Below are 16,741 nucleotides of genomic sequence, written 5' to 3' on the forward strand. Positions count from 1 at the left end.
TACAAGCATATGTGTTTTTATTGTATTAATATTTTTAGCATACATTTACAAAATGGCATTTATCAAAATAACATTTCAGTGCAACATTGTTCTGACAACAACAGTTGTGGGTAAGGCTTGCTCAGTGTCAACTTTCCTAATTTTTCTCCTGAAGAAAGTGACTAATCCTAATGCCAATCTCTTTATAAATATGCATATCTGTTTGAAAACTACAAACTATAGAGACCAAAATTAACAGTGAAATAACTTGTGTTTTATATAAGCTATTAAGTCTTTTTTGACATGCAAAAACAAATTTTTGAAATAATTGGAAAATAGTAAGACTGTATTAGATGTATTTCTTAAATACCGATACCGGATGGATTCTTTTCAAGGACCTGCTTATATATCTAACACTAGTGCTAATAAAACACTCGAGTATAATGTGTAGCCACAAGCTAACTGAATGTATTCTGCACTGGTCAATATTAAAGTTGAAAAGTCTAGATGAAAAAAAAAAGGATTACCCAGTATATGCAGGTTAATGTTCAAGTACCTGTAAACCTTGCAAGATGGTGTGAATGACAGTTCCTGGAAACACCAGACATTCTAAAACTTTTAATATAAATACAGGATAAATTGTTCAGATTGTTTTTATTAAAATAATATTTATAGTTCGGTTTTGAGGTCAGCGATGTTTTTGTACTTTTCATAATGGAATGGTTTGTTATTTGGGTAATGTTATTCAGTACGATGGTGGTTCTTACATAAAAAAAAGCAAAGTAAATAATGCTGATTTCCCCAAACAGCAGACGAGTCTATAAACTGAACTCTCAAATGTCAAAATCAAACTATCACATAATTTTTCATATTTTATCAACAATGACAACCACTTTACAAGGACCAAATAATTCATAGTGTAACTTTTCAGACAAAAACTTTTTTCGCCAATGCTAAACATTTAAACTAAATATTTTATACTTTACATTTAACTTAAGAAAAAGGAATGTAATGTTACAAACTGAGCCAAACACTTTAATCTAATATTCCATAACATCTGTCGTATTTTCACTGTACAATTCAATGGCAGTGATAGTGAGACTTAATACACAGATCTTCTATTATGGACTACAAAATAATTATGCTTAAAGCAACTACTAATACATTCAGTATAAACATCCTAGCCTTTGCAACAGAAAGCAAGGACAAGAAAATAACATATGTTTATATAAACTTATAATAGTAAAATCAAAGTCACAACCATTACAATTCAAATGCCTTCAAATTCTATTCCCTCAAAATAAAATCATATATACAATTCATGCAGAGTTGACATATTGTGAGTGTATTGTAAATTTTCTGCATTTAAAACACTGCATTTACACATGACAAAATCTTCAAACCCATTAATTGTGTGTTTAGGAATATCTTTGTTAGTTCAGATATTTTTTGCAACCAGACAAAGGCACACATGTATTCTATAAGCACCACATGAATGGCACTAGGTTGTTCAAGTTAAAGTATCTATTCCAACACATGAAATTACTAATTAATAAAGTCTGATACTAATTTTGACAGTCTACTGTGCAAAATCACTCAAACATGTCTTGTCATGCTATGCAGACTTTAAACTTTAAAGTGGATAAAACTGGACTGCACTTTATTATCAGGTCAGAATGCTAACAAGCAGAATAACAGCACACTCGGTATAAATCAAATCTGTTTACAAGGTAAAACCCCTCACACTCTAGCATCTTTTATATTAAAGTATATAACCTGTTAACTTTTCTTAAGGTCAAAAGAAATACTGGACAAAGTGACATGTACTTGAGAAACCCCTGGAAATGGTTTTATTAATTCTGGACTCCATCAAGATTTGCTTAAAACATAGAAAATACATTACATTTAATACATGACATACATACATCTATAAGAAAGAAATTAACAGCTTTGAATATAAAACATTAATTGCACTTTATGCTTCACCTCCATGTGTTCAGTATTTGATACATAAAAATATGATAAAAATAAAATGTTGTTACATAGGAATAACTTTTCGTGAGAATAATATAAAACTACGTTAAGTATGACTTGTTTGACATGAAAATATGTACTCCCATTCCCAATGAAAAACACTCATAACATTATCTATAGGGGTATTTTCAAATGAAAAAAATAGCATGTTACAGATTGAAAGACATATGATGTGAATGCTGAGTAAAACAATTATATGATGCACAAACAGTGCTTCTTAATATGTTTTTGTTGGGTTTAACATCAAAACTAAGTGATCATTATGTCATCAGGCAATGTTCCAGCCTATGATGGTGGAGGAAGACCCTAGGTGCTCTTCCAAGGGTATTATTTCAAGCAGAATCTGCTACCTGCCTTGCTTGTGTACCTAGGTAAAACCGCCAGCTTCGTGAAACTGGCTGGACGGCTTCCTCCGCGAAATAATTTTAGAACTAAACCGAGGTTTTTAACTCACAAAGGTGACGGGCAAGCGATTCAAAGACAGCTAGGGCAAGGATTCCCTTTAGTGCTACTTGATGTTTATGCCTAGCTCTAATTTTGAGGGTTCAACGCAATAAGGGCGTATCTACATATAATAATCATATGTAGATATGCCCTTATTGCGTTGAACCCTCGATTTGTGAATCACACTGTTTGTGAATATTATTGTAAATAAAACCCAACATGTATATTCAACCAAACTTGAGTTTGGTCAAACCCTGTTACTGGCAAAATTTAAACCACCAAATAATTATTATTCTAAAATGACCTATCATCATTAGTTTTAATTAAACAAGCTCACAGTGATGTCACACTGACCTTTTTGTAGTGACCAGTACATAGTGCTCTGAGATTTAATCTATTAACACTATTGTACAATTAAGACATATTAGAATCCAAATAATTCATTTAAAGTTATTTAACACTGTATCATGGAATCATTAACGCAAGACTATTCCGTTCTGAAATCATTCACTATGCCCTATTTAATAAAACACAACTTTTCTACATAATTTCTTAAATCAAAACATGAAAAAAACCCTATAAATGGTTGACTACCATACTTTTGTGTAAAAAAACATTCAAACAACCTAGTATGAAATAAATGATTCTGTGGATATAAAAAAATACAGTATACAAAGCTGCAAAACTAAATGTCATATATACAACAAAAAAATAAAAATAGATTAAAATGCCAAAAAGCTGATAAAAGTTTGCATCAAGTAATGAACAACCTTGTATATTTACTGAAAATTCTGTTTGTTTTTTTTCAATGTTTTACAAAAAAGCTACTTTAAAAACCCTTTAATTTGGCCAAGAAATAATCTACAATGTATATTTTTATTTTTTTTTGTCAATTTGGCTAGTTATTTTTCTCCTATCGTTCATAAACTGCGATCAAGCATCTCTCAAATCTTTTTTCAATTCTATAAAATCTTATAAAAATATATATCTTTTGCAAACAATGTCCTTAGAATTTCTGTAACAACATGAGATTTTTGGAAAACATTTATGGCAACTTGGAGATGTCTAACATATCCAACAGGAAAATTATATCAACACAAATTAACATCTGGAATGATCAATATATCAATTACCTGCCCTTGGGTGTAACTTCTAAGTATATCACATCCCTCAGTGTTTAATATTACCATGTGCATTTCTCAAGAAAAATAAAAAATACTTATTAACTATAATTATAATACTCTATGCTAAGTAATGCAGATGAAACTATCTTATAGTGTCTAAGTTAGCATCTAAATACATTAAATGTTTTTTTTATTGATTTTTTAAAGAAAATCTTTTTATAAAAAGATAACACATAGAATGAAGACACATTTCTATACGTAACTAAGTTTTGCAAGAAAGAGAAGGAAATTCATGGTCTGGATTTTTGCAATGACCCAAAGGTTTTATTTCAGTTTCTTTATTAAATGAACCAGTTAGCACAGTAACTAATAACATGGACCTTATTTCTTTCTATATTGCTCAAACTATATCAAAACTTAAAATCTTACAATGAATATTTTTATAAGGCATATAGCTGTGACCCTGATGTTTTCTAAGGAATTTTTTATTACAATAATGTCATTTATTTGATAGTTTTAATGGTGGCATATCGGTCCATATCCTCATCCTGAAGATTGGATACGATTTTGCGTGCACGTTTCTCTTTGTTGATTAACAAGACCATGCTGGACAGGGTGACTCGTGCTTTCTCAAGCTCCTGGATGGAAACCTGGTGGCGAGGATTCAAAATCTTCTCATCAAGTACCTGCAGAAATCAAGTTTAGATTAAAACTTGTAAAACCAAAGTTCAATGTATGAACAGCATGTAGTAATAGCAGACTGTGTCCAGTCCTTCAGTTTATTGTTCATGAAGTTTTGTAAACTTCTGTAATTTAGGCCAGTGGAATGGAAACACCTTAATTACATCACAATGTTTAAGAGCATCTTTGCAAAATACTACAAATCTACTTAAATTTTTACCCACTCTGCACACAACACATCATGAACAGCACAACCAGATCAAAATGTTTGAAATGAAAAAGCTGATTTGTTCAAAGACATTTAGAGGTTTCTATGTGTATTACAGTTCGTTTGTGTATATACATGTTCCTGTCAGAATTTTTTAATTAAGAATTTCCAGTTTTTTATAATTCATACAATTCTTTCTCTGATATGTGAATCTCCTTAATATCAGTGAAAATTGAAAGAAAAATGACCAATTATACTTCTCTGCTATATTTCAATAATACACTAAAAAAACGCAGCTGGATTGCTTCCTCACATGAAGAATTCATAGCCATGAGTGAGGCTTGAACCCAAATCATTTAGGGCAAGTAATTGGTAGTCAGCGACTTAAACCACACGGCAAAGGGGGTCCCTTAAAAAGAGATAGTCAAGTAAGTACTTACGCTCCAGCATGTTTCACCGACTTCTTCTCTAGTACGGTTTATAAGTCTTCCGTTTACATAGATCATATTGGCTGCCTCGTCTGTATCTAACTTCAGAAGTTCATAACTAAACTGAGCACGCATCTTGATTTGCTGAAATAGTATACTGTAAAATGATTATATTCATCAAACAAGAGGGTCATGATGACCCTGGATCGCTCACCTGAGAAATATGAGCTACATGTTTCAAATGTCAAACTGATGATTTTTAGAAATTTTTTGGAAGATTTTCCGATGTACAATCAAGTAACTCCTGGGGCGGGGCCAATTTTATCCCGGGGGTCATGATTTCAACAAAGTCTGTAGAAGTCTACTAGGCAATGTTACATATCAAATATCTAAGATCTAAGCCTTCTGGTTTATTTTTAGCAAATTTATGAAGTTTTCCCTATGTACAATCAAGTAACCCCTGGGGCTGGGTCAATTTGAACGTGGGGGTCAAGATATGAACAAATTTTGTAGAGGTCCACTAGGCAATGCTACATGTCAAACATCTAAGCTCTAGGCCTTCTGGTTCATTTTTAGAAAATTTTGAAGATTTTTCTTTTGTAAATCAAGTAACCCATGGGGCGGGGTAAATTTGACCCGGGGGTCATGATTTGAACAAATTTTGTAGAAGTCTACTAGGCAATGCTACATGTCAAATAACTAAGATCTATGCCTTCTGATTTATTTTTAGAAAATTTTTGAAGATTTTCCTATGTAAAATCAAGTGACCTCTGGGGTGGGGTCAGTTTTGACCATGGGGGTCATGATTTGAACAAATTTTGTAGAGGTCCACTAGGCAATGCTACATGTCAAATATCTAAGCTCTAGGCCTTCTGGTTTATTTTAAGAAATTTTTTTAAGATTTTCCTATGTAACATCAAGTGACACCTGGAGCGGGCCCGGGGGTCATGATTTGAACAAATTTTGTAGAGCTCTAGGCCTTCTGGTTTATTTTTAGAAAATTTTGAAGTTTTTTCTTTGTACAATCAAGTAACCCCATGGGGCGGGGTCAGATTGACCCCGGGGTCATGATTTGAACAAATATTGTAGAGGTCCATGGGCAATGCTAACATGTCAAATATCTAAGCTCTGGGCCTTCGGGTTTTACTTTTGAATTTTTTTTGAAGATTTCCTATGTAAATCAAGTGACCCTGGGGCGGGGTAATTTTCCCCCTGTGCCCATGTTTTTCAAAAGTTTACAAAGTCTACTAGGCAATGTTACATATCATATATCTAAGATCTAGGCCTTCTGGTCTATTTTTAGAAAATTTTTGAAGATTTTCCTATGTAAAATCAAGTGATCCCTGTGGTCATGATTTGAACAGATTTTGTAGAGGTCCATAGGCAATGCTACAGGTCAAATATCTAAGCTCTAGGCCTTTGGGTTTATTTTTAAAAAATTCTAAAGATTTTTCAATGTACAATCAAGTAACCCCCATTGGGCGGGGCAATTTGACCCCGGGGGGTCATGATTGGAACAAAATTTGTAGAAGTCTACTAGGCAATGCTACATGTCAAATATCTAAGATCTGGGCCCTTCTGGTTTTATTTTTAGAATTTTTTTTTAAAGATTTTCCTATGTAAAATCAAGTGACCCCGGGGGTCATGATTTGAACAGATTTTGTAAAGGTTCACTAGGCAATGCTACATGTCAAATATCTAAGTTTTGAGCCTTTGGTTTATTTTAGAAATTTTTTGAAGATTTTCCTATGTAAAATCAAGTGACCCTGGGGCTGGGTCAATTTTGACCCCGGGGATCATGATTTAAAAAAAATTCGTAAGGTTCACTAGGCAATGCTAAGGTCAAAATATCTAAGCTCTAGGCTTCTGGTTTATTTTTAAATTTTTTTGAAGATTTTCTACAGAAATCTATGAAAAATAAAAGTGACCCCTGGGGCGGGGTCATGATTTGAACAACTTTAGTAGAGGTCCACTAGGCAATGTACACGTCAAAATATTAATTGAGAAGATTTTTTTAAGATTTTATGTAAAACCAAGTGACCCCTGGGGCGGGGTCAATTTTGACACCAGGGTCATGATTTGAACAAATTTGGTAGAGGTCCACTAGGCAATGCTTCACACCAAATATCTAAGCTCTAGGGCTTCTGGTTTTTGAGAAGAAGATTTTTAAAGTTTTTCCTTTCGGTTGCCATGGCAACCAGAGTTCTGCTTGGAATTTAATTCTTTGAAAAAATTTTGTAGAGCTTCACCCAAGGAACATTCCTGTGAAGTTTGGATGAAATTGGCCTAGTGGTTTATGAGGAGATGTCGTTTAAAGTAAAAGTTTACGGATGACGGACAATGGACGTCGGACGGTGAGTGATCCTAATAGCAGGCTTTCAAGCATTTGGCAAAAATTTAGGGCTAAAATAAGGGATATTTTTGCAAAAAATTAGGGCTATTTTTGCCAAAAATAAGGGCTAAATTAAGGGCCCACTGACCATATATATTGTTGCTTTTAATCATCACCAGGCCCAGGTCGTCACTTGTAGTAATCAGTAACGGGAAACACTGTTTATTTTCAATGCGTGAATATTCGTTACAAAATGCTGTAAAAGTTCATTATTGTACAACTGTAAAACTATAAGGTGAGGTACATAGCACCGAGAGGGGTAGGTATGGGAGTAAGGCCTTTTTTGTCTGTATTTGGAAGAGCAGGCTCTATCCCTGAAAGCTTTTTATATATGCAGGTATGAAATGGCGGCCATTGGTGTATTTTTGTTGTAAATTTTGAGGTATACATAGGAGGGTGTAGCCCCCTAATTTTATGGAGTTCAGGGGGCTGCCTCACCCCTCTGGACAATTTTGAAATACAGGTATGAAATGCTGGATTGTAGTGCATTTTTTGGTCTTAATTTTAATGTGTGTGAGGGGTATCCCTGTAATTTTAGGGGTGTGTGGGAGGACTCACTACATCTGGAAAATTTGGAAATACAGGTATAAAATGGTGGTATCTGGTGCATTTTTCATCTAAATTTTGAAATACTGGAGGGGTACTCCCCTCATTTGAGGCGGGGTCATGGGGATTTTCCCCTGGAAAAATTTAAAATAATAGTATGGAATGGTGGCCTCTAGTGTATTTTTTTTTTGCCTCAATTTTGAGAAAATACATAGTTGGGTACAACTTATAGATGATTTTAGGTCACTTCTCAGCTAACTTGGGTGAGGGGGTGGGGGGAGCACAGAATCATCCTCTGTAAATGAATCTTAAAGAATATTAACTTCAATAAATTAATTGGTTCATTATAATATTAATCAGGCATGACTTTGTGTAAAACAAATTTAAGTTCAGACAGAAATTACCAAAAAATTAGGGATAATTTTAAGAAATAAGGGCTTTTTTAGGAATTTGGCCCTTTCTAGGTGTTTTTTTTAGGAATTTTAGGGAGGCATAAAAAAATTAGGATTTCTTAGGAATTCTAGGGCCACTTGAAAGCCTGTCATGAATGTGACCTACTGACCTACTTTCTTAATATTTTAGCATCAGTTTTACATTTGAAACATGTAGCTTATATTACTCAGGTGAGTGATCCAGGGTCATCATGACCCTCTTGTTTAAGATACAGCTTTGAAATTTGAATGACATATACAGTTTTGCACACTGATCTTTAAACTGACCTACTTTCTTAATATTTTAGCATCAGTTTGACATTTGAAATATGTAGCTAACATTACTCAGATGAGTGATCCAGGGTCATCATGACCCTCTTATTTTTGTAGTAAGATAATTTTGGCTCAGTCTTTGAACGTAACTGTGAATACTTTCATAAAATTATGTTTTTGGGTTGTTGTTTTTAGCTCACCAGAGCCAAAGGCTCAGGGTGAGCTATCACTGAAAGTCAGTTTTTAGATCAATGTGCAAAACTGTACATGTCATTCAAATTTCAAGGCTGTATCTTAAGAAACAAGAAAGTAGGTCAAGGTCACAGTCAAATGACCCCTAATTATTTGGGTTCATCAGATAATTATAATTAAACAGTCTAGGAAATATGATCAGATAATTTTTGAAGTATTTTGTCCTATATAAAAACTAAGTGACTCTCAGGCGGGGCCTCTTCTCACCCCAGGGGCATAATTTGAATAATCTTGTTAGAATGCCACTAGGCAATGCTACATACCAAATATCAAAAGCCTAAGCCTTGCAGTTTCAGACAAGAAGATTGTAAAAATATTTCCCTATATAAGACTATGTTAAACTTGGGACCCCCGGGGTGGGGCCTCTTTTCACCCCAGGGGCATAATTTGAACAATCTTGGTAGAAGACCACATGGCAATGCTACATACCAAATATCAAAGGCCTAGGTCTTGTGGTTTCAGACAAGAAGATTTTTGAAGTTCTTTCCTATATAAGTCTATGTAAAACTTGGGACCCCTGGGGCGTGGCCTCTTTTCACCCCAGGGCCATAGTTTGAACAATTTTGGTAGAGGACCTCAAGGCAATGCTACATACCAAATATCAAAGGCTTTTTAAGAATTTTCCTATATAAATCTATGAAAAACTTGGGGCCACGGGGTGGGGCCTCTTTTCACCCCAGGGGCATAATTTGAACAATCTTTATAGAGGACCATTAGATGATGTCACATGCCAAATATCGAGGCTCTACGCCTTGTGGTTTTGGACAAGAAGATTTTCAAAGTTTTCCCTATATAAGTCTATGTAAACCTCGAGGCCATAATCGACCCTAGGGGGATAATTTGAACAACCTTGGTAGAGGACCACTAGATGATACGCTAAATACCGGTACCAAATATAAAAGCCCTATGACCTGTGGTTTTAGACAAGAAGATTTTTTAAGTTTTTCCTTTCGGTTGCCACGGCAACCAGAGTTCTGTATGGATTTAAATTCTTTGGGCAATTTTGAAAGGGGGCCACCCAAGGATCATTCCTGTGAAGTTTGGTGTAAATCTGCCCAGTGGTTTTGAAGAAGATTTTTTTAGAAATTGTTGACAACACGACGCACGGCCGACATCGAGCGGTCACAAATGCTCACCTTGAGCCTTTGGCTCAGGTGAGCTGACAAGAGTTGCCTGATGACAGTGCGCTGGACTATCTGAAGCCCTTCCTCCTAATAATAGCTTTAATATATACTAAAGCTTTAGCAACATTTTATAAGTTGAAAAAGGGGCATAATTTTGTTAAAATGTAAGCCAGAGTGATGGAACTTGACAAGTGAGGTCATCCCATGATGCTAAAGATGTGTGAAGAATCTTAAAACATCTGGTCAAATAATTCCTGAGAAACATGCTTACATGCCAAACTTTAAGCAAAATGACTATGATAAAAAGTGGCATAATTTCGACAAAATAAAAGCTAGAATTATGTAACTTGTCCCATTAGGTCGACTCATGATGCCAAAGATGTGTGGAGAATCTGAAAATATTTGGTCAAGCAATTCCAGCGAAACCGGATTACATGCAAAACTGTCACATAATTTTTAAAGAATTTAATGAAATAAGACCTAGAGTTATGCTACTTGCCCTGTGAAGTCATCTCATGATATCAAGGACATAGAAGTTGGCAAAGTAATTTCTGAGACCCCTGCTTACATGCAAAACATTAACCTGAAATTCTAAGAAAAAGTCAAGGGACCACCAGAATTGCTCCAGTCAGGCCTGGTATTTGAGTCATCAATGTGTGAATGGACAACTAACCTTAATTGACTTTCAGGGACATGTGAGAATATCTTTATATCTTACAAGTTGTTAACAAGAAATTGAGTCCACTGAACAGGCATGCACATAAACTTTCATCTTGTTCACAATTCAAGGGTTTCTGACCCATTCAAAGTTCTTTTTTGGTCAAGTACACAGATCTACTAATAACGAGTGATCATCTATCAACATTTGAGACAATTGTGTTTAAAGATACATGTAACTGAGCAGTGCCGGTCTAACATGAAATTTTTGGAATGAAGAAACTTATGGGCAAAATTCTATATACTCCTTCATACTGACAGAGGCACATAAAATTGAAAAACTCAAGACAAAATGTTGCAAGAAAAAATTTATAATTGAAAAGCGTACCTTATAAACTTCAAAGCCGTCATCGGAGTTACTCACTGCAATGACCTGTCTACCTGCCATGCTGCAAACACCTTTCAAGTGGAGAGCTCGTAGTCGGTCAATGTAGATCGGTATAGTCATATATTCCGGGAATGCCTCCGCTACAGCCTGAGCCCCTTGTTCATTTGTGTTACGGCCTATACCAACCAATATCTCCTTTCCTATAACATAACAAGAACTAGAAACTAGTAAAAGTACATGTCTTTTTCATACTGCTTCATTTAAACAGAAAAATGAAATGATATGCAATATCTTGCCATATCACGAAGACATTTTGTGATATAAGTTTGTTTTTTTTTAAACAGAAAGGGAAATGATCGAAACTGTAAGAAATTGTATGCTACCTACATGTAACTACTAAAAATTCAACAAGAGCAGTTTTGCAAAATGCAATGTCATATGCTCCAAATGATGGGCCCTTACAGGAGGTTTATATACTAAACATTTCTTTTTGTTTTCATTCAAACTAGCTGACACATATTGCAAAACTAGCCTTACCTCAAAAATTTAATAAAGGATATATATGCATTTCCTTTATCTTATAGAATTTCCTACAGATTTATTGCTTTCTTACTTTTATAATTTTACTGATAATTTATTTCACAGCATACTATTGATCTGTTTTTGTTTTTGTTGGGTTTAATGTCAAAATGACAAAATTTTAAGTCGTACGACGACTTTCCAGCTTTCCATGACAGAGGTAGACCTCAGGGCATTATTTCATCATGGGTAGAACCAACAACCATCTGCCCCAAGTAAGGCTTGAACCCAGTCATCAATGAAGGGCAAGTGATTTGAAAACAGCGACCGTAATCACCCAACCACAGAGGCATCTTACAACTTTCTTATCTAGATACCGTAATTGGCCGATTATAGGTCGCACTCGTGTATATAGGACGCAGTGAAAAATATCAGCAATTTGGAAAATGCTTTATACCCACTTATCACTTATCTGACTTTTTGTTTGTCCGAAATTCGCATAGTTTCTACGAACCGCCGGTTTTTGCTAAATCCCCTGTCGATGTTTTTGCATGTTGTTTCAAGTATTTAAACTGAAAAGCATAAAAATCTGTGTAAGCACTAAACTGCCCCATCCTCTGATCACTCCATGAAAATTGACGCCAGTGAAAACGAAAGTACACTTTGGCACGTGGCGGTTTTAAAAAGACGTAATTTTAAGACTGTTTGCAAATTGTTTGAACATTACGGAATCAGCGACTATGATCATATTGGATCAGTCTAAAATCTCGCATGCACATGTTTACAACTGCCTTCGGGTATGATTTAAATTGTTTGCAGATTGTGACAGTAGGTGTAAGATAAGTAATGCCTCGGGCGTGAATTTCTTGATGAACAAGAGGATTATAGACAACTATCAAAATTATGTTTGAAGACTAGATAATCGATTTACGGGATACCTGATATGGAGTTTCAAGTATTTTAATGCAAAATGTGTGAAAGCATGCCGGGAAAGTTTTACACAGGTCTTGTTAAAAACTAAAGGATCAGTTACAGAAATGCGTTGTAAAATATATTTTAATGAAAAACCGCATTTATTTATCTTAAGATTTTACGTGAGCTCTAAATTTTACACTTTATACAAAAGTAATTTAAGACGCCGGGTCCCGATACCGATAAAGGTACGTGGTGTAAACAAAGATCGATTTTCTTAATTTTTGAGTCGGGGGAAATGTTTGGTCTTTTTCTATCCCCATATATAGGACGCATCGGTCCTTCAAGACCAGAATCTCGGTAAAAAATGTGCGTCTTATATTCGTAGGATGACAGTATGGTTAACCAAGAGTAACTCAAATAGTTTGTAATTATATTAGCTCCCTTAAATAGTGCAATATATCTTTGTGACAACGCTTAGGCCCATTTAGATTTATGATCAAATATCAAGGGGTGTGTATTGCTCAGTTACTTTCAAGTAAGTATGGTAACACATAGGCAAAATAATAAAACCTTTAATGGAACTGGCCTAGCCACTGTCACAGCTCTTTCATCAGAAGCACTGGCTAACAGATACCACATAGAAACATTTTGTATAACCTCACTTTAATAACGCCATTATTAAGTTTCTTCTCCCAATAAGCTGTATGTCTGTATTGTTTCTTCTATTTGGCCTATTATACGCCAAGAGTAAAAATATAATAAAAATCCAATGTTGGTAACAAAATTTTTTCTGAAAATTTATATGCAAGAAAGGCTGAAAAACAATTAACAGTATCGGCAGAAAAACAAGATTAACTGTTACAATACCTGTGAAGAGTACATCACCGCCATCAAGGGTAGCAGTTCCATCATTTATCTCCTGGATGCGAAGTTTTAAATCGGCTTTCAGTACACGGCGAATTTCCTTTGTCTACAATTGATAAAAACACTATTTTAATATGTTTCTGATAATATATTATCTTGCTATACTGGTACATTGTATGCTATAAGGCAAGACATAATCATTTATAACCAATGAGATTGATGTTCTTCTTAAAAATTGTTTTGTTGTTCACTAGACTATATGCTGGCACCATGTCCTCAATCACTTTTTACTGCAACTGATTTAATTTCTTTTTTGAAAGTTTCAACACTGAGGCTACGTATCTAAAGGGAAACGTTTTTCTAGTAAGTTAATTACACATTTTAGAGTGAGTTTTTTAAAACAAGAGCTTGTAGAACAGGAAATGCCCCCCTTGATGCGTTCAGTAATTGCACGAGGAACAGAAATTATTTGGTCACTGTACACAAAATTTCTACTGTTCTGGTTTGACCTATTGACCACAAAATCAAAAGGGTCATCTGCTGGTCATGATCAACCTCCCTATCAAGTTTCGTGATCCTAGGCCCAAGCATTTTCGAGTTATCATCCGGTAACGGTTTAACTGTTCTGGGTCAATGTGACCTTGACCTTTGGCCTACTAACCTAAAAAATCAAAAGAGTTCATCTCCTGGTCATGACCAACCTCTCTATCAACTTTCATGATCCTAGGCCCAAGCATTCTTTAGTTATCATCCGGAAACCATTTAACTGTTCTGGGTCCCTGTGACCTTGACCTTGGACCTACTGACCTCAAAATCAATAGGGGTCATCTGCTGATTATAATCAACCTCCCTATCAAGTTTCGTGATCCTAGATCCAAGCGTTCTCAAGTTATCATCCCGGGAAAAGGTTTAATATTCTGGGTCCTGTGACCTTGACCCTTTTACCTACTGACCCCAAAAACAATAGGGGTCATCTGCTGGTCATGATCACCTCCCTTAAGTTTTTTGATCCTAAGCCTAAGCGTTCTCAGTTATCGTCTGGAAACGGTTTTACTTTCCAGGTCCCTGTGTCCTTGACATTTGACCTACTGACCTCAAAATCAATAGGGTCTTGCTGGTCATGACCCCAAACTCCCCATCAACTTTCATGATCCTAGGTCAAGCATTCTTGAGTTATCATCCGGAAAACCGTTTAACTGTTCTGGGTCACTGTGGCCTTGACCTTTGACCTACTACTTCAAAATCAATAGAGGTCATCTGCTTTTTATGACCAAACATACTATTAAATTTCATGGGTCCTAAACCCCAAGCGTTCTTGAGTTATCATCCGGGGAAAAAGATTGGTCTACATACCGACTGACAGACATGCAAAACAATATAGTGAATATAATTTCCCCTTCTTCGAAGGGGGGCATAAAAACTAGTTATTATAGGGATCATGTTCAATGTTTAAGATATTATATCAATAGACTTTAATTAGATATTAAAACAACACCACAACAAATACCTTTTTTCATTAGTAAATTAATTGAATAATTTATTTAATTGCAAATAAATCAAAGAATGCACAGAAAAACATATTCTTGCATACATTACTAATTTCTAGTTATCATACCTTTAAAATATTGCCGTGTACTAGTTACTTTTCTCATTATGGTTTTAATTTAATAATTAGTTTAGTGATTCATATAATGGGGTAGGTGCATGCTTAAATTGTCAAATAATCTGCACCCTTTTTGGGAGATTCATAAGCATGGATAACTTCAAAAAAGATTAAACTAAATGGTACTTATAAATGTATATTTTATACAGAATTTTAGTCATATCAATAACAAAAATAATCGACATGACTTTCCAGGCATAATCGTCTCACTAATAACGAAAGGGCAGAGTAATTGGGACGGACGGTTTAAAGCGGATAAAGGGAAAAAAAATGGCACAACTGTTTATGCCGATTGTGATTGTCTTTGGTTTATAAACCATTTGGTTTTAAAAAATAAAATTAATTTTTTTCAAAAAATTACCGTCGCTTTGTGAAACAATGTTCAAATATAAGCTCTGAACAGCTTTTGAGCGACCTCATTTCAAGACCAGTTAAAACTGATCATACCATACCCCAAGCAATTTGCTGGTAACATTTACAGCTGGGTCAACTGAGGCAATCGTGATAAAGTGCCTTGCCGAAGGCCACACAGCAATGGGAGTAGCCGGGAATCAAACCCAGGGCCTTCACCTCCGTGGTGAAAGCGTCTTAGCCCTCTCGACCAATGCATTCACTAACAATAACTGTTCTATATTTGATATTGACATGTAGTACAATTATTACTGGTTTTATAGCTATGTATAGCTAATCTGTGCGTTTTCTAGTACCTGCTAAATAATGTAGGAAGGAAATACCTCGCCTTGTCTTGTTTTGAGCCCTGGTCTTGTAATAAGAGCTGTGCCACCAATTATAACAGCACAATCTTCAACACAACAACAATCTTTATAATCCTCATCTTCTTGGAGCTCAATGATGTTCAAACTACATTTCCTCAATGTGTCAACCAGTTGGCGGTGCTCCGCACGAGCCTCTTCATAGTCAATTTGTCGTCCGTCACTTTGAGTTCCTCGATCAGCAAAACTACGGGGTACACGACAAACTATTGCGTAATTGTATGAAAACGCTGTGGATCGTGAAGTGGTCATGTCTTTCCTTGGTATTTAGTTATTTTTCAAAAAATACAAAAAACATATCAGAGTAAAAACCGGAAATGAATCATATTGTGGATAAAATCCGTGCGGTACCGGAGTGGGTGGGACCGGTCTCAGTAAAATGCGACACGAAAAAGTAAAACGAAAAGAGGCGACACGAAGCGTCAAGAAGATTTATTTCTATTTATTTCTGATTATTTTTCACTTATAATGAAAATAATATGATTTTAGACTTATTTTTTAAATATCATACCGTTGAAAATTTTAAAAAGTGGTCATTAGTTCAGCTGTTTAGATGGAGTAGAGGCTATGGCTACATATTGCTTAATTATAACAAAGAAGTATACAATTTATTTTTATAGCTCTTTGATTATAATCACGTAACCAAATAATGCATTTGTGTAATCCAGTTTTCTTGTCGCTGTCAGGCCAAGCATTAGATAATTAGATTTGTGAGGAAAATAAAAGCATGGGGAACAAATTTAATGACCTGAAATTCGCCGCCCAGTGATAGTCGGAAATCGACGGTTGGGTGAAAGATGTAGATGCATAACACGGACAAAATGGCTGCTACAGGCCAGACATAGCAAAGACAGCACACATTTTTTTCCCAACGGTATCTTCTTCTTCTTCCATACAGATATTTTTGAATTCAGACTTTTGTAACCATGTTTTCAACAAGATAAATATAAAAGATCGAACATAAAATGTAAAATAATGGATAAACGTATAATAAATAGATGAACTATAGAATTTTAGGCAAGTTAAAAAAGGCTACATTATACGAA

At 35.1% G+C, this 16,741-nt stretch overlaps 1 protein-coding gene across 1 annotated transcript; it reads right to left on the minus strand.

Moving 5' to 3' along the window:
- LOC123546187 (N(G),N(G)-dimethylarginine dimethylaminohydrolase 1-like) lies at positions 1-16,025 on the minus strand. The gene is made up of 5 exons (XM_045332383.2): positions 15,657-16,025; positions 13,263-13,365; positions 10,962-11,161; positions 4,911-5,042; positions 1-4,267 (listed from the first exon to the last, which is right to left on the minus strand). The coding sequence occupies exons 1-5, from the start codon at positions 15,945-15,947 to the stop codon at positions 4,085-4,087; spliced, it is 909 nt and encodes a 302-aa protein (XP_045188318.1). The 5' UTR covers positions 15,948-16,025; the 3' UTR covers positions 1-4,084.
- Between the last annotated feature and the right edge of the window lie 716 nt (positions 16,026-16,741).

This window comes from Mercenaria mercenaria, chromosome 15 (genome assembly GCF_021730395.1).
Source record: "Mercenaria mercenaria strain notata chromosome 15, MADL_Memer_1, whole genome shotgun sequence".
Lineage (NCBI taxonomy): Eukaryota > Metazoa > Mollusca > Bivalvia > Venerida > Veneridae > Mercenaria > Mercenaria mercenaria.

Bases quoted from the DNA above. Each gene is read 5' to 3' on its own strand.
- LOC123546187 (XM_045332383.2), bottom strand. From the start codon at position 15,947: ATGACCACTTCACGATCCACAGCGTTTTCATACAATTACGCAATAGTT. The intron at 11,162-13,262 runs GTATTGTAACAG...GTTATGTTATAG, and splicing joins CGGTGATGTACTCTTCACAG to GAAAGGAGATATTGGTTGGT. The intron at 5,043-10,961 runs GTACGCTTTTCA...ATACTATTTCAG, and splicing joins ACGGCTTTGAAGTTTATAAG to CAAATCAAGATGCGTGCTCA.